Source organism: Labeo rohita, chromosome 9 (genome assembly GCF_022985175.1).
Source record: "Labeo rohita strain BAU-BD-2019 chromosome 9, IGBB_LRoh.1.0, whole genome shotgun sequence".
NCBI classification, from domain to species: Eukaryota; Metazoa; Chordata; class Actinopteri; order Cypriniformes; family Cyprinidae; genus Labeo; species Labeo rohita.
Genome location: NC_066877.1, coordinates 32421517 through 32443801, shown reverse-complemented (window position 1 = coordinate 32443801; position 22285 = coordinate 32421517). Strand labels below are relative to the sequence as shown.

Below are 22285 nucleotides of genomic sequence, written 5' to 3'. Positions count from 1 at the left end.
ATTAAATTAATTATACCCATACATTTATGATCAGAAAATATTTGTGTGTCATTCTAAGTGTCATAGTTAAAAAAAAAAAAAATATATATATATATATATATATATATTTTAATTATTAAATTAACTATACCCCTACATTTACGATCAGAAAATATTTGTGTCATTCTAAGTGTCATAGTTAAAAAAATATTTTTTTATTTTAAATTATTAAATTAACTATACCCCTACATTTATGATCAGAAAATATTATGTCATTCTAAGTGTCATAGTTAAAAAAATATTTTTTTTTATTTTAAATTATTAAATTAATTATACCCGTACATTTATGATGATAAAAAATATTTATGTATGTGTCATTCTCTCTCATAGCTACATGGTAAGTAGATCCATCATTCTTAAGCAAATGTGTTCAAAAGTATTAAAATCTGTCCAATATCTGTGTTTTATAGGTGTACAACTGTTCAGAACTGTGCTTACTAACCATGTGCTGATTAGCATCTTTGATCAAGAGTATCTAAAAAATTGTCACTACCGAAACAGTCACGACCAAAACATTTGGTGAAGTTTCAGTAGTGACATCTTTGTTTTTTGGGGGGCCATACATCCCATAAAACTGTCACTACCGAAATATCATCATTGTTTTGGTAGTGACAAAAGATAGCACATAATCCTTTGCCTGCGGGAAATAAACAAATTGTTAGTACAGTTATGCAAATTTTTAGTATTTTAATATGTTTTAGTATGTGGGTTAAATTTCTGCAATGTGATGTGGTCGCTACCAAAACATTACTGTCACGACCTAAACATGGGATGTTTTGTCGAAAGTGTACTGAATTATCAACTCATGCGTTATGAAAGTGTTTGGTTCAATGTATATTCAAACTAAAGAATCCTTAACTTTGAAATTAGTATGATTAACCTTTTTTGGATTTAAAATACAACAAATCTCATAAATCACACTTAAAATATTGTTAAAATTGTAATTATTGATTTACCTATGAAAACGTTTTAATAAAATAGAAAGAAAAAACATTTACAAGGAAAGTGTAAGCAAAATCTTAATAGGTAAATGTAACGCTTTATATGAAATTATGTAATATTGTGTTTTGGTAATGACAAATTTGGAGAGAGGACAAATATTCCAAAAATACAATATGAGAATTAACTGCAAAACTATTAAAAATGTGTACCTTGGATATTATACAGTTTGCATGCAAACAACATTTGTGAAAGACAATTTTTCCCAAATCTGACATTGCACCAATTCAGTAGACTGGCTCATATACAATGTTTAGCCATTTACATTTTCATATCAGGCTGTTTGTGGTGATCTGGACTTTCCACTAAACTAATCTCATCTAAAATGTACTGTTTACATTTTATCCATCTACTGTTTTACAGATACCCCGTTGAAAGAAGAACCAACCCAAAACTAACCTGGTCAGAGTGATCTGTGGATTAGTTTTAGAGAAATTTAGGCTAGTTTTTAGCTAGTCAGGCTTGAGAGAATAATTGGTTGACTACATAAACCAGCTGAGCACCAACTTGCAAGACCAAAAAACCTTTCATAAGATAGTTCAAGACATTTTCTTTCAGAAAGTTAATGTCAAACATTTTAATTTGATATTTCCGATACTTTTATTTTTTAAAAAAATCCCTTTACAACAATGTTATAACAAATAAACAACAAAGAAGAAACTTTAAACAATAATATTTTTGCTATTAATCATAATAATAGTATTTTTTCTTCATTGAAGGCAAAATTGATAGTGACAAATATGTTTAAATTACATACAGTTTTTAATATGTACGCATTGTTAATCTGTAACGTGAGTGATAATATGTGAGCCATAACCTCCTAAAATTGCACTACAATGAACAATGACTGAGCATAAAGGTATCAGTGATTTTGAAAATGTTATCAGTCCTGTGCTATTAACACACAGTTCAAGGACAAAATATCTTCAGCTACTACAAGTCAAATCTGTACAGCCTTTTACTACAAACTACCACACATTTTCAGTATTCAGTTTCTTGTAAACAACATACAAAATACAGGTCTTCCAGGTTGACTAACCACACCTAAACTGTCTGAAAGTATAATTCAAACACATAGAAGATGTTGACATCATCATCATCATCATCAGTCGGCTGCAAATATTATGGGTTTACAGGCGTCAACAAGCTTGCACCATTCCGTTCTGTCTCTTGCTGCAGTTCTCATTTCATCGACTGTTGGCGGTGCCTCACTGTTGATCAGCTTGCCTATGTACTGCGGGTAGAGAAGTTTTGGCCTACCACGCTTTCTACATCCATGTCTTTCAATCGGTTGATAAAGAATGTACTTGTTAATCAGCTCGTGCTCTTGTTTGCGCAGACAATGACCGACGTATCTTAACTGCCTCCGCTGTATCTGGAGGTCCAGAGGGTCAATTCCGATCTTCTGATAGATTTCTACGTTTGAGACTCTGTCCAATCGTTTGATGTTGAGCATTACTCTGTAGCAGTTGGTGGCAAAACTGTTGAGGCATTGCTTGAGCTTTTCTGTTAATATCCAGCTTTCGCAGCCATACAGAAGTATAGATAGACAAGCTGCTTGGAAAATGTTTGTTTTGAGACGAATTGGAAGGGTGTTTGAGCGAAATATGTCCTTCATTTTCCAGAAGGCTGCCCATGCTAGGGCTTTTCTTACACTGATATCGGTTTCGCTCGACTTAACCATTGATCCCAAATACTTCAAGTTGTTGACCCACTCAATCTTTTGATTACCTAGCTCCAAGTTCTTGCTTTTATCTTGGTTGGTGAATGCTTCGGTTTTCTTTACGTTCACCACGAGTCCAACTTGCTCGGCTTGTTTGGCAATTTCATTGAGTTGGGATTGAGCTCTTTCTAGATTGCCTTCTAAAAGTGCCAGATCATCGGCAAAATCAAGGTCGAAGATTGCTGTTACTGGTTGTCGTCGACATTGCCTTGGTTGAGTGACAAAGCCGTTTTCTCCCTCGTTGATGCCGTGAATTGTCGCATGATTGAGTTCTGCGTTCTTAAGGACGTAATCGATGACGATGATGAAGAGAAAAGGTGCTAGAGTGTCGCCTTGAAGGACTCCAGTTGTTATTTCAAATTCCTCTGTGAGTCCTCCTTCGACTAAGACTGCGCTTTTGGAGTTGTTGTATATGGTCTTGATTGCTCTGACCAACTTATCTGGGATTCCATAATGATGTAGGATCTCAAACATTTTCCTTCTATCAATTGAGTCGAATGCCTTCTTAAAATCTACAAAGGTGATATAGAGTGACAGATTTTTGTCGTCGGCACTTTCAATGAGTCTGCGTATGATGTGTACTTGCTCAGTGCAACTTCTCCCTCGTCGAAAGCCAGCCTGATTGGGTCTTAAAATCTTGTCTATGGGCTCTCGTATTCTATTGAAGAGGATTTTGTTGTACACTTTCGTTGCCATAGACGTAAGACTGATTCCTCTATAGTTTGTCATTAGAGTGAGATCACCTTTCTTAGCAAGAGGAACTATGATATTCGTTGTCAGTTGTCTTGGCGCGGTTTCTTGATTGTACACCTCATTGCAGATTTGATGTAGGATTTCAATTATTGCCAGTCCACCGTATTTGAGCGCTTCAGGTGTTATTGAATAGTCACAGCCTGGTGCTTTGCCGTTTTTCAGCTCATGAACAGCATCATATGTCTCTTGATATGTAATGGGACCTACATTTATGTCCAGGTCTTCTAACGCTGGTTGTATTGTACCAGTTTCTATTGAACTGGAGACGTTGTTAAGCAATTTGCAGAAATGATTTTTCCATTCCTCGCGCAGGTCATTTTTGTTATTTATTCGACTTCCGTCTGCTCTTTTCATCTTATGCTGTTGTTTAGACATGTTCTTACCGCCAAGTTCATTGACAATCTCCCATGTAGTTCTTAGTCGACCAGAGGCTGCTGCTGATTTGAGCTGTTGTAGCTTGCCTTCTAGATGTTCCATTTGGTCATTTACATAGGATGATTCAAGCTGTTTGTTAAGCTCTTGCCAGACTTGTTTATCTCTCGGATTACAACTGCTTTTAAAAGTTTTCTTTGCTTGATTTCTCTGCATAAGAAGGTCTGTTGTTGACTTGGAAACCCAATGCTTTGTTTTTGGCTTCTTGAGCTTACCGAGCAGCTCGTTAGCTGTTTCTTCAACTGACCTCTCAAAGCTGTTGTATTTTGCTTGCAAACCACTGTCTCCACATTCTTCTTGGAGCGCAAGGAAACGATTCCTCACGGCTACGTTGAACTGAGCCTGAAGTTGTTCACTCGCTTTGAGCTTTGCCCAGTCGAATTTCGTTCTGGTACATTTGTTTTGTCGCTCTACTCGTAACTTGATCTTGATTCGGGCGCTGACAATTCTGTGGTCTGACCCACACTCGACCGTATTGTAGGCTCTTATATTTTCTACCGACATGATCCACTTTCCATTGATAAGGATGTGATCAAGCTGAGCCCTATTTCCATCATCTTTGTCCCTATTGCTTGGATGTTGCAAGGTCCAAGTTCTTGACTTCGGATGCGGAAATCTTGCTTGCACTGGTCTCATGTTGGCCATTTCACAAAAGTCAACTAGCCTCTTACCGTTCTCATTGCTTTCTTCGTGGAAGACATGAGGCCCGATCGTTTTGGGATTGGTCAAGTGGTTGTCTTTGCCAATACGAGCATTGAAATCCCCCAGAATGATGAGGACGTTGTGAATGGGGATGTCTTTGGTACACTTTTGAAGATCTTCGTAGAATTTGTCTTTCTCGGAGTCGCTTTTATCCTCAGTTGGTGCATAGGCTATAATCAATGTTGTGACTGGGTTGCCTGCAAAATGCGCCACCATTATTCGCTCTGAGATCTTCTCTGTTGATATGAGACTCTTTGACAGTCTACTGTTCATTAAGATTCCGACTCCACCCTGACCTTTTGGAGTTGCAGAACAAAAGTCAAACCTCCAGATGTTTCTCTCGTCGAGTATTTCAAGATAGATGTCAACTTGTTGATTTGTTTGCCACCGATGTTCTTGTATGGCGACGATTTCAATTCCTTGTTCGATACAACCATGGATTAGCTGGTGAAGTTTGCCAGGATTCCTAAGTGTTCGAACGTTATATGTTGATATGATTGTGGCCAATTTCTTTGAAAATGGGGCCTTGATGTTTAGATCTACCTGATGTAGTTGTTGTTGGTTTTGTTTTCGACTGACCGCCGCGTCATCGAGGGCATTCGAACGCCCCGTCATAAGCTGGAATCCTTGGCGAGACCCATTGCCGCAACCAAAAGAAAACAAGTTTTTATTGCCCGGAATGGGTGCTTCATTTGTTGATTTCAAAATCCTTTATTGTTTTTACATGGACCCGGGTGATTAGCCCTGGGTCCACAACCTGGTGCAAGGAAGAACTGGCTGTACCGGTTGCACTCCGACGGTAGCGACAAGATGTTAATGTCGGCCATGTTGACATAAGACATAATAAATGTCCACTTATCAATAAATATATATCAATAAAAAAACACCTCAACAATAAGTAATTCCATCACCAAATGTAATGAGTGGTAATCTATTTGAGCGACCAGACTTGGCCAGACATTGCCAGACAAACCAACAATTGCTCAAGTAGTGGCGTGAGGTTTGAGGCGGGGGCTACCTGCTTGTCGAAACGCTATCTAATTTTTAACTAATAGGGGCCCCTGTGGTGACGAGTTTGTAGTATGCTGCTTTTCTGGCCATGAGCTCCTCGTGGGTCCCTTTCTCGATGACCATGCCCTGTGACATCACAGCGATGATGTCAGCAGACTGAATGGTGGAAAGTCTGTGAGCAATGACGATACATGTGCGTCCCTGTCGGGCCTCATCCAGTGCGGCCTGAACAACCTGAAGATTGAAAATCAAACATATTCTGTGCATCAAACTTTTACAAAATACAGACAATCAGTGCTGAGTAGATTAATTGAAAAATTGTAGTCCATTCTTGAATACAAATTACATGAAGAAAATTGTAGTTGTACTACATTACACATTTTAGGTAATATAATCCAACTATTTTTGATTACTTTTTTAGATTATGTTTATTCTCCTAAAAGTACTTTTAGATTACTTTTTACCTCCTAAAATTACTCTTAGATTAATTTTAGGTAATATAATCCAGCTAGTTTTTGATTACTTTTAACCTCCTAAGATTACTTGTAGTTTAATTTTATGTAATATAATCTAACTAGTTTTTGATTACTTTTAGATTACTTTTAACCTCCCAAAATTACATTTAGATTACTTTTAACCTCATAAGATTACTTTTTTGTTTAATTTTAACCTAATAAAATTACAAGTTTATTTTTGTTAATTTAATCTCCTAACTAGTTTTTGATTACTTTTAGATTACTTTTAACCTCCCAAAATTACATTTAGATTACTTTTAACCAACATTTTTGATTACTTTTAGATTAATTTTAACCTAATATAATTAACTATTTTTGTTTAATTTTATCCTGTAAGATAACCAACTTTTTTGATTACTTTTAGATTACTTTTAACCTCCTAAGATTACTTGTAGTTTAATTTTATAATAACCAACTAGTTTTTGATTATTTTATTTTTTAACCTCATAAGATTACTTGTAGTTTAATTTTTGTAATATAATCCAAAGTTTTTGATTACTTTACTTTTAACCTTTAATTTATATAATCCAACTAGTTTTTTGATTATTTTAAACTCCTAAGATTACTTTTAGATTACTTTTAACCTCCTAAGATTACTTGTAGTTTAATTTATATAATCCAACTAGTTTTTTGATTATTTTTAAACTCCTAAGATTACTTTTAGATTACTTTTAACCTCCTAAGATTACTTGTAGTTTAATTTATATAATCCAACTAGTTTTTTGATTACTTTTAAACTCCTAAGATTACTTTTAGATTAGGTTTAACCTCTTAAGATTACTTGTAGTTTAATTTTATGTAATATAATCCAACTAGTTTTTGATTACTTTTATATTACTTTTAACCTCCTAAGATTACTTGTAGTTTAATTTATATAATCCAACTAGTTTTTTGATTACTTTTAAACTCCTAAGATTACTTTTAGATTAGGTTTAACCTCCTAAAATTACTTGTAGTTTAATTTTATGTAATATAATCCAACTAGTTTTTGATTACTTTTAGATTTAGATCTAGATTTAGATTACTTTTAGGTTTAACCTTCTAAGATTACTTTTAGTTTGATTTTATGTAATATAATCCAACTAGTTGATTACTTTTAGATTACTTTTAACATACTAAAATTACTTTAAAACTTCTGAGCAGGTGATCTAAATCTCAAATCTAATTGGATGGCTTGTTTCATCCCGGGGTGACGGGGGGAAAAAAATAAAAAATTACTAGTCTGGAAAAAAAAATCTTGCTTGGTTTACACCTAATGTGAATAGCTCCATGGGGTTCTACTGTTTTGATTCTAGTAAAAATAAAAATAAAGGTGAAAAACCTCAATAAAACACTTGTTGTGTGTGCAATTCCACAAAATTAGAAGACTTAGACATATTAGAAATGGGCTTTTTTAGAAAATAAAATTTTAATTATAAAAAATTGAAAATCAATGAATTATGAATAATTTGCTGTTTTGTGAATATTAAGGAATCAAGTAATCAATAAAAAGTAACAATTCTGATTGTGAGTATTTTAAAACAATATAATCTAATTACAAGCATTTCATTTTTGGCATCTGATTGCATAATTCAGATTACATATAACCAGTTACTACTCAGCACTATAGACAATATTGAGAAACTGTGAAATTTGGCTGGTGGTATAGTCAGATTATAAAATAAGTGCATTCACACACTATTTTACCTTCTCACTCTCAGTATCCAGTGCAGACGTGGCCTCATCCAGCAGGAGGATTTTAGGGTTTCTGACGATGGCTCTTGCAATTGCTATGCGCTGTTTCTGTCCACGGGACAGCTGAGAGCCTTGAGCACCGACCTGAGTTTCATATTTCTGCAAAACACCACATTATTCAGAAAACCTGAACAAAAAGGTGCATGTGTGTTGTATGTTTTGTATCGTAACTATAAATATGCAATTAGGTGCAGATGCTGATATTTACATGTGATACAGTAGGCTTTGTAGGGTTAAAACCAAAAAGATGACCCTATTTATTGCCTTAATCCATGTTCTTGGTCTTATTATGCTCAATTCATCAGTGCGTGTTATTTCAGATGTCTCTGATCATAATAATTTATCAAAATGTAATTGCTCCAGCAATTTCCTGTTTATATCAATGGCAGCTGCTTGACTGGTGCATGAAGTTAGTAAAGTATTGCTAACTCATTAACTTACTAGCATTAATCCCTACATTGTTTCTTGTTGAATAACCCACTTTAGTTGTAAATACATTTGATTTCAGAAAAAACGGACAAACAACATTTCATGTTTCATTCCATATTTAAACTTGATATCTGTAAATCAGTTATTAATAATAGGAATGCATAACTTACATCAGGTAGCGTCATCACAAAATCGTGCAGATAGGCCTTCTTAGCAGCCTCTATTATTTCCTCCATGCTCACGGTACGAGAATTATCACCGTACTGGATATTCTCAGCGATACTGCAGTCGAACAGCACCGGCTCTTGAGATACGATGCCAATCTGAGACCTCAGGAAGGCCACGCTGATGCTTGCAGATGGACGTCCATCGATCAACTAGGGCAATAAGAGAAAGTCATGGTTTGTTTGTCACAATCAAGGATTTTGCAATCCTTCCTAATCTTGCGTATGAAGTTAAGAGATATTTTAAAAGCCTCTAGCAGTTCCTTGTGTGTTTTTAGCAAAATGCCATGATTATTTTAAACTAGATTTTACTTTTTTAACTCCTACATGTGCATCTTTAAAAATGTATGTGTGCAATAATGCAATGACTTCAGTTTTAAGCAATTTCAGAGCAAATTACAGATGCATCAAAATGTATTGTGACAAACTGCTTTTGTTCCACTTTGTACTGTAAATCGCTTTGGATATAAGCATCTGCTAAATGCATAAATGTAAATATGCAATAAATGTAGTTTCATACCACTTGTCCTTCATCAGGGTCGTAGAATCGTTCCAGCAGTTGAACGCTGGTGCTCTTCCCGCAGCCGCTGCTGCCCACAAAAGCAAGAGTCTGTCCTGGATGTACCGACACCTCCAGCCCTCTCAAAACCTGGATGTCTGGCCTGCTGGGATACGTGAACCTGCACCCTTTAAATTCTATTTGGCCCCTGAAGTCATCCTGTAACAGAACAGAAAAGAACATTACATTTATAAGGCAAAAAAAGAAGATTCATTAATATTTTCATTTTGTTGCCCGGCCAATAAAGAGTGCACAGTTAAAAATGTCTCTGCTAAAAGTTAAAACTTTTAGGTGTACAAGAGACGATGTCACAGAGAACAGAAATGCACTAAAAAAACAAACAACAACAACAAAAACATTGACATAAGTAAATGGGGAAAATCAATAAATATAAATATAAATATGAATAAAATAATATAAATATAAGAAAAAAAATTAAAGCAATATTTAGAAAAATAAATAAAATAAAAATATAATATGAAATAAAATATAAATCAAAATAAAATATGAAATAGAAAATAAAATAAAAAACAATAAAAATGTATAATCACATGCACAAAATGTTCATTCTACCTGACAGATATCACTGTAATAGGTAATAATGAAAAATAAAATACAGTAAAATATGAAGTTTAAAATAAAATATGGAATAAAATGAAACTAAATAAATAAAACAACAAAATATTAAAAATATATTCACAAAATTACAATAAAAAATTATAATTATACAATCTTACTTACCCCAAGCATTTGAATGGAAGTGCATGAAAATTATTTTTGTGAATATATTTTTACATATCACTGAACTGACAAGGATAGGATTAGTAAAGAAATGTAATTATTCTGACAGTACACTGTTTTATTTACACATAACTCAGCAGGATTTCTAGCTTTATTCGGAATAGATATAATAAAATTAATTCATTCAAATTATTAATTGAGTGATTATGTCAAAAACCACAAGTATTTATTTTGGGGAATAACATTCATTTAATGTCCCTACCACCTGACAAATGTCATTGAAATAGGCAATGCGGGAAATTAATTAATATAAATATTAATAAAATAACATAAAAACCATAAAATAAAATAGAAAATAAAATAAAATAAAAATATAATATGAAATAAAATATTAATTAAAATAAAATAGAAAATAAAACAAAAGTATAATAAAAATCACTTGTAAGTGTTTACAATTTTAACATGCAGAAAATGTTCATACCACTTGACAGATATCACTGCAATAGGTAACGAGGAAAAATATAAAACATTAAATAAAACAAAAGTATCAAATAAAATACTAAATCTTTTCTAATCTGAAATACAAAGTAAAATAAAACAAAATAAATAAAACAACAAAAAATAAAAAATATATATATAATTTAAAATAAAAGTAAATATAATCAAAAATAAATAAATATAATAAATAATACGCTTGTCTCTTACTATGACTACAAGCAGACTATAATGTAAATGGAAAACATAATAATAATAAAAATTAAAAATAAAAACAAATAAAGAATCAGAGGAGCAGCGCACACTTTCAGCACTTTCATTTAGACAACCAGCCATCAGAAATGCTTTCTTTTGGTCAGTTTGCACATTCAAATTCACTAATTTTCAGTTAATTATGAATGGCCATCAATGGAGAAAGGTGTGTTTTGCCCACCAAATAATTTAGCTCCACCATGCTAACTAGCCAAACTTGAACAGTTGGGTTTCGTAAACATCGTTTTATAAGAAGTTAGGAAAATGATGAAAGTAACAGCTGGGCAGAAAAAAACAGATGCTTTCTTACCCAGCTTTGTCCTTCTGTTTTGCTGATGCTAATTTTGGGAACCCTATCCAACAGTTTAAAAAGTTGGGCAGCAGCAATCTTAGCCTTGGCGTAGTCTGGTGTGAAAGATGAAGCTCTGCCAAGTGCACTGGCACTAGTCACTAGAGCCGAAATGACTCTGAAGAATAAACACATACAGCATCTATTAATGACACTAAATACTTGATCTACAGGTACATTTCAAATAATTTCCTTTTGTGAATTATGCATCCTTTAAAACTGAAGCTATGTTTTATATACTGCATGCATTTTAAATAGACATTAACTGTCATAATCATTGCTTTTATAATAAAAAAAACCTGTACTGAGCACTAACCTGAACACCAGCATGTATGGAAGCCCCTCATTACTGACCAGATAGCCGCCGTATCTAAAAGAGGCAGCGAAAGCCATGAAAATGACACACTGGGCGAATGCAAAACAGATCCCATAAATGTGAGCTTTTTTCTTTGCCCCTTTATATGGTGCTTGTAGTTGCTCTTCATATTGAGACACAAAGTGTTTCTCTTTGGCTAAACCGGCGATGGTCCTGATGTTGCTCAGAGCTTCACTGGACACCTGCATGAAAACAGAGAGCACAATTTACATTGATATGCTTAACAAAAATAATAGGACTTTTGTTGGGCGGGATTCTTGTTTGTGAAATAGGCCAGAGCAAAACATGCAGCACACAGAAGCTTTTTTAAAAGAAGCCTGTTTTGCTCACCAAGGCTGCACTTATTTGATCAAAAATACAGTAAAATCAGTAATATTGTGAAATATTATTACAATTTCAAATAGATTTTTTTTATTTTAATATATTTTAAAGTTTAATTTATTAATGTGATGCAAAGCTGAATTTTCAGCATCACTACTCCAGTCTTCAGTGCCACATGATCCTTCAGAAATCACTTTAATCTACTCAAGAAACATTTCTTATTACTATCAGTATTGAAAATTCAGTATATTTGATGAATAGAAATTTCAAAAGAACAGTGTTTATTTGAAACAGGAATCATTGTGACATTTTAAATATTGTTACTGTCACTTTTGAACAATTTAATGCAAAATCATTTCTGTAAAATTACTGACCCCAAACTTTTGAATGGAATTGCATGACATTTATTTTTGTTAATAAATTTCCATATATCACTGAACAGATAGGAACAGGATTTGTAAGGTTTTTAATGATTCTGATTCCACTAAATGATTCCAATTCATATTCCTTAACATTTTTTTGTTAATTTTGAAGTATACCAATACAACTGGTCCTATGTAATGCTAAATTCTACATAAAAACAATACTATTTAACATATCGAGTTTATTAAACTAAAGTACTATCTGCTGCAACAAAACTCCTACTGTACATCTTTCACAATACTAAAACCAGTATATTGTTTTAAGTACACATAACACAACTGATTTATTTTAAATAAGTAAGTAAGCAAAAAAACACTCATAAGATGGATTTGAACCAATACTTATGACTTTGAGGCTGATTAATGAGACTTTCTGACCAATTAATTAAAAGGAACCAGTGCTTCTTTCACAAATCTGACTACATATTTGCTACTTCAATGAAATCACAAATGTTGCATTTAAATGAATGAATCAGACTTTATTTAACATGACTTTTACTGTACCTGTCCAGCAGCCTCCAATGCATTTTTATCTTCATTAGCAAATCCTGTTAACATTTTAGACTGAAAAACTCCAGATAGACCGATGAGAGGAAGGAAGCAGGTGACCACTAGACTCAGTTTCCAGCTGAAGTAATACGCAATAATGAAGGAAGCGCCGATGTTGGTCAGCGAGTTCACGATCATGCCGATCTGTGATCCTGTAGCCTTAGGCGAAGAGCACATTAAACAAAATCAAACACAAACTTAACCATATAAATGATGTAGATCTTAAAAAGTGCATATCATACATATTATATACTGTAATTTTTCCCATTAAGAGTGTCATTTGCTTTTGTGACTTTATAAAAAATGTACTTTGCTTATGGAATTAGTGCTTTTTTAATGTAATTTTATGTAACAGTTTCCTCCTAAAGTCCAATTATAGTTCGGTAAAGTTTCAAAATGCCAAATTCAGTTATAATTTGTTTTTATATTCATCTTTTATGCTCTCTCTGGTCCTTAGACTATTAGAAATAGTCAGTTTTTCACTTTTGCACCTTTAAGAAACACTTTATTTGCATATGAAAGTCCTTTCTCTAGCTTTGCAACACTTTTTGTTATTATTGTATTTCCTTGTAAATCTTAAATGATTAAATTTTTCACCCTAAAGTCGACTTATAATGTCAGTAAAGCTATGTGCTAAAATCAATCACAAGTTTGTTTTATATCCATTTTCTGTGCCCTCTATGATACTTGGAATTAAACGGGCAGTTTTTGCTGCTGGACCTTTAAGAAACACCCCATTGCATATTAAATGCAAAGTGCTTTTATTCATTTTACTGAAGAATGTAGTTGCTTAAATTCTTTTATTACCTACATTTGTCAAATTATCTTCTTTTATGTTCAACAGAAGAAAGAAATACAGGCGTGAGTTTCTGTGTGCCACAAGCTTTCAGTCAGAAATTTGTTTTTATATCCATTTTCAATGTCTGTTTTTTGCTGCTGCACCTTTAAGAAATATCCTATGCATAGGAAATGAGTGCTTTCTCCAGCTTTGCAACATCTTTTGTTTTTATTGAATTTTCTTGTACATCTTAAAGGGATATATGGAACTTTTAAATGTATTTTTCATCCTAAAGTCCACTTATAATGTTTGTGAAGTTTCTATCCGCCAAAATAAGTCACAAGTGTGTATTTTATATTCATTCTTCTGTGCTTTCTCTGATACTTGGAATTAAATAGTCAGTTTTTGGCTGCTGCACGTTTAAAAAACACGCCTTTGCATATTAAATTAGCACTTTATTCCTTATATTTAGCAGTGTGGTTGCTAAAACTGTTTGGTTAACCCACATTTTCAAAATATCTTCTTTTGTGTTCAACAGAAGAAATAAATATTGGTATGGAACAATGATTAAATGATGACAGTATCCCTTTAAATCCCTTTAAAGATGTAATCTAATGCAACTTTCCTCCTAAAGTCCAATTCTAATGTTAGTAGAATTTCTGTGTGCCCAACAAATTTGTTTTTATATCCATTGTCAATGTCTGTTTTTGCCTGCTGTGCCTTTAAGAAAAATGTTTTTTTGTTATTATTGTATTTTCTGTATCTTTTGTCACTCACCCCCTGCACCATGGAGGCGTCGGTGGCTAGTCTGGTAGTTAGAGCACCAGGACTGTTCATGGGGTTGTCGAACCAGCCGATCTCTTGCTTTAGCATTGCCTGAAATCCAACCTTCCTTAGCCTGCGAGTCAACAGCTCTCCTGATTTGGCAAATGAGTAACCCTACAATAAATATATCACAGTATCAGTGATCTATTGTAATATCACAACACACATTTCTCATGGGAAAGAGTAAAGTGTAGGTATAAAAAAAAAAACTCAAGGATTTTTCGGAATACCTGCAAGAACTGTGAAAAGAAGCTCACGACTCCTATGCTGACAAACAAAACACAAATCCCGTTTATCTGCCTCCTCTGTTCAACCAGGTCTTGAATGGAGAATGTCTGAAAAGCAACCATTATATTGTTCAACTTTATTCCTGTGTTTAACAGAAACACGCTTAATGCCAGATGATAAACACTTGAAAGGTGAGTGTTGTTTGCTTGAGCAAAATGTGCTGTAGTGACTGCTAAGTTGCATTCATTTTCCTGCTTCCTCTTGCCTTTACAGTCATATATATATATGAATATGAATATATCCATTTGATGCATGCTGCATGTATTTCACACAGCAAAACTAGCATTTATTTGACTAAAACTATCATCAAGTTCACTATATAGAAAGTGCAGTTAATGTATACAATGGTCCAGGCAATGTTTATATGGTTGCAAACTAATGGGATGCTGCATTTTATTCAAAACCCATTTAATATACTGACTAAATATCTTTAATACGTTTTGCTTTAATAAGACTTCCCAAAAACAAAGGCAAGAATAAACCTGGTATCTTCCATACTGAAAACAAAAACCTCCTGAACGTGACAAACTCATAATTATAACTAAGCAAGACATTTCAGTATTAGGAAACTTCTCAATTAACCACATTAATAATGTCTGTAGCACAAACAGTGTGGCAGGAGGTTCACATCGAAGTTTAATACTAGGGATAAATGACCACAAAACCAGTCATAAAGGTCTTTATTTTATTTATACATCAAAAAGCTGAATAAATAAGCTTTATATGGATGTATGGTTTAGGATAGGACAACATTTGGCCGAGATACAACTATTTGAATATCTGGAATCTGAGGGTGCAAAAAATTAAAATAGAGAAACTTGCCTTTAAAGTTGTCCAAATGAAGTTCTTAGCAATGCATATTACTAATCAAAAATCAAGTTTTGATATATTTACGGTAGGAAATTTACAAAATATCTTAATGGAACATGATCTTTACTTAATATCCTAGTGATTTTTGGCATAAAAGAAAAATCTATAATTTTGACCCATACAGTGTATTTTTGCCTATTGCTACAAATTTACCCATGCTACTTAAGACTGTTTTTTTGGTCCAGGGTTACAAATATTAGTAAAATCAGACTACATCGTATGTACATATGTGTGTGTGTCTCACCCCAAGAATTTCGCTGAATAAAAGCGCATAGATGGGGTTGACCGATCCATTAACAGCAGCACCTAAAGAGCCCATCAGCATATACGGCCACTCAGGACGGTTATACTTCAGGATTCGTGCCACAGGAGCTGGTTGAATGACCTCTTTAACTTTACCCTTGCTTTTCTGCAAGACAAGATAGGGAACTTCAGATAAATACAGAAAGAAAGGAAAATATTACATGGGTGTTATTGCATTCAGGGCATTTATTGTATTCAGTTCCAGACCTCGCTGTTTGCTTCATCTTCCTCCATTTCTAAAAGGTCAGCGTGGACTTCGAGTTTTCCAGATATGGCATCAGGAATGTTGTTTGACATCTGAGAATGTGAGCGCTGTCTCAAAGAACGCCTATAGGAAAGGTGTTTTAATTTAAAAAGAGAGAATTTTGGACATCTCTGTCAAGATAATATTAAATATTATCAGGTTTATGTACAGGTTTATGTACCTTAAGGTGCTCCCGTAACTTCCTCTGCTGAAGCTCCTTACTTTCTCAAGTCCATCCTCCTCTGTAACGGTCATCTCAGCAGCTGTGTGATTCAGTGTCATGTTAGTGTTTAAAGAAACCGTTCACCCAAAAATGTACACAATGTTATCACCCTCATGTTGTTTAAAACTATCTCCATTCTGTTCTTTACCAAGAAATGATATTAAAATCCTAAAAGTACAAGAACACTGTCATGTGCTATTTTATTGCATCACTTCAGAAGAATATATCGCAATATAAAAGTAACGCAGACTGTTTTTATATTGTTGTGTTATTGTCGTTGACAGATGTAGTGGGCTTCTTGCTATGCTTCCATTCAAAGTTGCAAAATTAACTTAGAAAATAAAATAGAGTACTGCATAAATACTGCAAATAAAGCATTTTCATCCCATGTTTTCAAGAGAACAGAAACTTCCTTTCCTTGGAATCTGGTACACAGTATACGAAAGCCTGTTTCCACTACTGAATATAATAATATAAAAAGGTAATTGCCATTTTTTATCTCACAATTCTGTCTTTTTTCTTGTAATTGCTTGATATAAATTTACAATTCTGATATTTTTTTCTCAGAATCATGAAATATACAGTTGCAAATGACATATACACTGACGTCTTTTCTCACTTTTCTTCTGACTTCTTTCTTAGAATTATGAGATAAACTCGCAACTGTGAGTCATAAAGCACTTGAGACTGATTTCTTTTCTCAGAATTGTGAGTTTATGTCTTGCAATTCAGTGATAAAAGTCAGAATTGCAAGATAAAATTAAAAAAAAAATCTCAATTACCTTTTTTTATTCAATGGTGGTTAGTTGTTGCTTTTTTATTTAAATAAAAATGCATGAATATTGCATGATAATTCACTGGTGAAATGATGCAAAATTTCTGCTTTTGTTTTTCACAGAAAATACCAACTTACAGGTTTCCAATGACACAAATATTTATTTTTGGGTGAACAATTCTTTTAAGCATGCAAGCAATATGCTCTGGAAATGACCTCCAAAACGTTCTGTACTCACTGTTCTCTGGTTTATCGCTGTCTGTATCCTTTTCTTGATTCTGAAGTGTGACTAGGGTGAAGTAAACTCCCTTTCTGTCCAGTAACTGGCTGTGTGTGCCTCTCTCTACAGCACGTCCATGCTCAAAACCCACGATCACATCTGCGTTGCGGATGGTGGACAGACGGTGTGCGATGCTGATAGTTGTTCTTCCCTGTCGAGCCTGAAAAATGTCATTTAATAAGTGTGTGCAACAACTAATATAAATATATCTATTTAGAAAAACAACATATCAATTGACTAGACCAACAGGTTCTCTTTCAAACATTCCTTCGGTATCTCACTATGGGAATCGCCTCGGGCGTGACCAATCTGGAAGCACCAATTGCACCACGTCTGTCGGTTGACAGACCAATCACGACAGTGATGCGGGAGTCCCGCCTCCCCCCTATATATGTCACTGCATGACGGTCCCCACCCCATTCTCGTTCTCTTCCCCATGAAGATTTCTTGGAAGCTTATTTCTTCTGTACCCCTTTCCGGATTAGCTGCTTAACTGTTCTTGGACGAGCCGTCAAGGTACGTCGCCGAACGCAGTTTTTTCTGAAAGCAGTGGTCTTCTCTTTCACTGTCAAAGTGAAAGTGATTGCTAAGGACTAACGAGCGAATTAACGTGTTACGGCGAATTCTCTTGTCTGTCTTTTTAAGCGGCACGTTGTGGTGAGCTTAGCAGCTATGGCAAGTGCTAGTTCTGCAAGCGAGGGGGCGAGGAGCAAAGACGCCCCGCGCCCTTGTGCTTGTGGGGCTATGATATCGGCCAAGGATACTCATCCCCTGTGCATTGTATGCCTGGGGGTGAGACACGCTCAGGCGGCACTCGCGAACCCCGAGTGCTGTCCGCACTGTTCCCCCTTCCCGTCAAGGGTTCTGGAGAGAAGAGTGCGGGTGGCAGCCGCTAATAAGAGTGACCCCTCCCTTTCCCCTCCAACTACGGTGGAGACGAAACAGCCCCCTGTATCATGCAGCTGGGGCGACTTTATGGATGAAGTTTCCCCCCGAGCTTCCTCCTCTTTTCCCGATCCTTTCCCGATGCTTTTCTTCTGCTTCAGCTTCACTGCCAGGACGTACTGAGCGCTTAACGGCCTCAGTTTTTCAGAAGATCTACCGTTCTTCTGCTCTGGCAGTGAGGGCACTGAACGCCACCTCTCTCCTTACAGCTTATCAAGCAGAGCTCATGGAGGAGATGGGGAGGCAAATGGATGCTGGGTCACCAAACCCAGCCCTCTGGGAAGAGATCTGCGTTATTGCAGATCTTAACCTGAGAACCTCCAGAGGTGCAGTCCAGAGCTGCGGTCGCAGTATGGGCTTGGCAGTGGTTGGTGAGCGAGCCCTCTGGCTGGGACTTTCGGGGCTGTCTGACAGAGAGAAAGTGGATTTCTTGGATGCCCCGGTGGAGCCCAAAGCCCTCTTCGGAGCATCAGTCACTGCTATGCGCCAGCGGTGTGACCTGAGGAAGCAGGAGGGGGAGGCTTTCCAAGCTTGCCTCCCCCGAAAGCCCATTCCTAAGGGCCCTCCATCATCACGCCCTGGTTTTGAAGCCCCTCTGAGGAGCAGTCAGTCAGCTTTCAGGAGCCCCAGGCCTCCTCAGCCTCAGCAGTCTGACGCACAGTCTAAGCCAGCGCAGCCAAAGGGAAAACCTTCCTTTGCAGCAGCTGCAGCTAGACATAGACCGGCAAACCCTCAGGGAGGGAAGAAACGCCGGGCAACCTAACTGGTCCTCGTGTTCCGGACAAAGGGACGAGCAACAGCACTCTCGGAGTATCTGTTGTTATCCTCCCTCAAAAAGAGAAGTTAGTTTCTCCCCCTCCTGCCAAGAGAAGGCGTTGGACTCGGGAATTGTTCATGGAAATGTCAAAAAGTTCTCTTTTGACCAGTTCAGATGTGGAGTTGGCACCAGTTCCCCCAGTGCCCCACAAAGAAGCTCTCCCCCCTCCACCCACGATGTTGTCAGGAAGGGTGGAAGGCAGTTTGCAAGGGAGTATTGGTAGTGTGAAAATAAAGAAATTCCCTGTGCATCCAGGCAGTGGGCCGAGGGCACAGCGAGGTTTGAAAATAAAAACACACACAAAACCAAAATTACTCAATTCAGAGCTGCAATCCCCAGCTCCCCCGCTAGATGGCGCGGCTGCGCCATTAGTGGGCATGGGCTGCAGCGGTCCGCTCGCTGTTCAAGCGGAGAGCTGGCGCGCATGCGCAGTACATCCCTGGGTTCTGTCTACGATAATGCGGGGTTATCGGTTGCAGTTTGCGGTAAAACCTCCCGTGTTCAACAGGGTGCTGATGTCAGCCGCAGAAGGGAAATCTGCTCAGGTTTTAGAGGAAGAAATAGCCTCTTTATTGAGAAAAAGGGCAATTCGAGTTGTGCCGCCGGAGGACAGTTATCAGGGCTTTTACTCCCGGTACTTTGTAATTCCCAAGAGAGGGGGAGGTCTCCGCCCCATTCTGGATTTGCGGATCCTCAACAAACACCTCAGAAAATACAAGTTCAAAATGCCCACATTCAAAACGCTGTCACATTTTATTCGCGAGAAAGACTGGTTCACTTCGGTCGATCTGGAAGATGCGTATTTCCATATAGGCATCTACCCATCACACAGGAAATTCCTCAGGTTTGCCTATCAGGGCACAGCCTACGAATTTATGACTGTTCCGTTCGGGCTCTCACTGGCCCCACGGACGTTTTGCAGATGTATAGAAGCGGCACTATCACCGCTGAGAACAGCAGGTCTCAGAGTGTCAGCTTATTTGGACGATCTCCTTCTTTGCTCTCCGTCACGGCAGCGAGCGGAGACGGACACGAAGTCGCTCGTGTCTCATTTGGTGAGCTTAGGTTTCAAGATAAACGAGACAAAAAGCTGCCTGGTGCCCACACAGGAAACAGTTTATCTAGGCCTCAGACTGAACTCGGATCAGTATCAAGCGTTTCTGTCAGAGGAGCGCATCAGGTCAATTCGCGGCTGTCTATCCCTTTTTCAAAAAGGGAGGAAAGTCCCATTCAGACTGTGTCTGCGCCTTCTGGGGCTAATGGCCTCAACAGTCTCAGTTATTCCTTTGGGACTGTTGCGAATGAGAGAGTTTCAGAATTGGACAGCGTCACTGCACTTATGTCCAAAACGTCACCTCAACCGCAAAGTGATGGTGTCGGCACTTTGCATGCGCGCTCTCCGTTACTGGAAAAACCGCTCGTTCCTCGAATCCGGGACTCCGCTGGGAGCAGTTTCCATGAGGAAGGTGGTAACGACGGACGCGTCGCTCTCAGGTTGGGGGGCAGTGTGCGAGGGCAGAATAGCGAAAGGGAAATGGCCCATCTCGCTGAGAAGTGCGCACATAAATTACCTGGAACTATTAACAGGGTTTCTTGCTTTGAAACATTTTGTGCAGTTTCTGAGGAACCACCACGTTCTGATCAGATCAGACAACACGACCACGGTGGCATATATAAACCGCCAAGGGGGCACACGCTCTCCTCAGCTTCACAGTCTGGCACAGAAACTGATTGTGTGGGGCAGAAAACACTTTCATTCATTACGGGCAACGCACGTCCCGGGAATAATGAATACAGGGGCAGATCTCCTGTCCAGGGGGAATCCTCGGTACAGCGAATGGAGCCTCCACCCTCAGGTAGTGGGCCAGTTGTGGAAGAGATTCGGCCGCGCGGCCGTAGATCTCTTCGCATCGCGCGAAAACAGTCACTGCCCTCTGTTCTTCTCGCTAGCGAGAGACGGTGCGCCTATGGGTGTGGATGCCCTAGCGCACCCATGGCCAAACGTACTGCTTTACGCGTTTCCTCCGCTAAGCCTGATCATACCAACTCTAAGAAGGGTAAGAGAGTACGGCCACTCAGTCATACTGATTGCCCCAAACTGGCCGGGGAAAGTGTGGCTGGCGGAGATAATGCCGCTTTTATTCGACCAGCCATGGCCTCTCCCGCTACGCAGAGACCTACTCTCACAGGCGCGCGGGGAGATATTCCACCCCGCCCCGGACAGGGTTGCTCTTTGGGCTTGGCCCGTGAGAGGTTAAATTTGAATGCTACGGGATTGCCTTCGAGGGTGATCGAGACAATTCAGAACGCGAGAGCTGCTTCAACGCGCTCTGCTTATGGTAAGAAATGGAACGTTTTCGAGCAATGGTGCGCACATAAGCGCATTGTTCCTTTTCTCTGTTCGGTTGCAGATGTGTTATGTTTTCTGCAAGAACTTTTGGACAAAGGCAGAGCTTCCACCGTTAAGGTGTATCTCGCGGCGATTTCTGCGTGTCATGTGGGGATTGACGATAACACTATGGGTCGTCACCCGCTTGTATGCAGGTTTATGAGAGGTGCACGGCGTTTGAACAGAGTGTCAAGGCCACTGATTCCGCCGTGGGACCTGTCTGTGGTCCTTAACGCACTATCTCGTACACCTTTTGAGCCTATAGACAGCAGTGATCTGAAGCTCCTTTCGCTAAAGACCGCATTATTATTGGCTCTTTCAACTGCAAAACGGGTTAGTGAACTTCATGCTTTGTCGGTTCATAACTCTTGTATGCAGTTCACTATGGATTACTCGAGAGTGTCTCTCAAAACCAATCCAGCGTTCGTGCCTAAGGTGAGCGAGTCAGCTCTAGCCTATAATCAAGTGGATTTAATGGCTTTTCATCCGCCGCCCTTTTCGTCTCCAGAAGAAGAGCGGCTTCACTGTTTGTGCCCTGTCCGTGCCTTGCGTTGCTATGTAAACAGAACGAAAGCGCTGCGGAAGAGTAATCAGTTATTTGTCTCATGGGCTGATTCTCACAGGGGTAAACCTATTTCTCGCCAGCGCCTGTCCCACTGGATAGTAGAAGCTATTATAGTGGGTTATAACAGCATGGGCCTTAGCCCTCCAGAAGGGCTGAGAGCTCATAGTACCCGAGGGTTGGCCTCCTCGTGGGCGTGGTTTAAGGGCGTTTCAATTCGAGACATTTGTGCAGCGGCGAGCTGGGCTTCGCCTCACACGTTTGTCAGGTTTTACAAGCTGGATGTTACGGAGCCGTCTTTGGCTCATTCCGTCCTAAGTGTGTAAAAAAAAAAAAAAAAACTCATGCAGATGTTTTGTTT

General features: G+C 37.7%; 1 protein-coding gene across 1 annotated transcript in view; it reads right to left on the bottom strand.

Annotated features, from left to right (window-relative positions):
- Nucleotides 1-5339: 5339 nt before the first annotated feature.
- abcb11a (ATP-binding cassette, sub-family B (MDR/TAP), member 11a) overlaps nt 5340-22285 on the bottom strand; it is a 43430-nt gene continuing 26484 nt past the window's right edge. Inside the window, exons 17-29 of the mRNA XM_051118742.1 lie at nt 17170-17371; nt 16115-16196; nt 15897-16017; nt 15631-15795; nt 14459-14563; nt 14181-14342; nt 12581-12784; nt 11274-11515; nt 10919-11075; nt 9082-9279; nt 8508-8714; nt 7861-8007; nt 5340-5893 (exon numbers count right to left, since the gene is read on the bottom strand). Coding sequence (XP_050974699.1) covers nt 5693-5893; nt 7861-8007; nt 8508-8714; nt 9082-9279; nt 10919-11075; nt 11274-11515; nt 12581-12784; nt 14181-14342; nt 14459-14563; nt 15631-15795; nt 15897-16017; nt 16115-16196; nt 17170-17371 — 2193 coding nt within the window. The 3' untranslated portion in view covers nt 5340-5692. The remainder of the gene's footprint in view (nt 5894-7860; nt 8008-8507; nt 8715-9081; nt 9280-10918; nt 11076-11273; nt 11516-12580; nt 12785-14180; nt 14343-14458; nt 14564-15630; nt 15796-15896; nt 16018-16114; nt 16197-17169; nt 17372-22285) is intronic.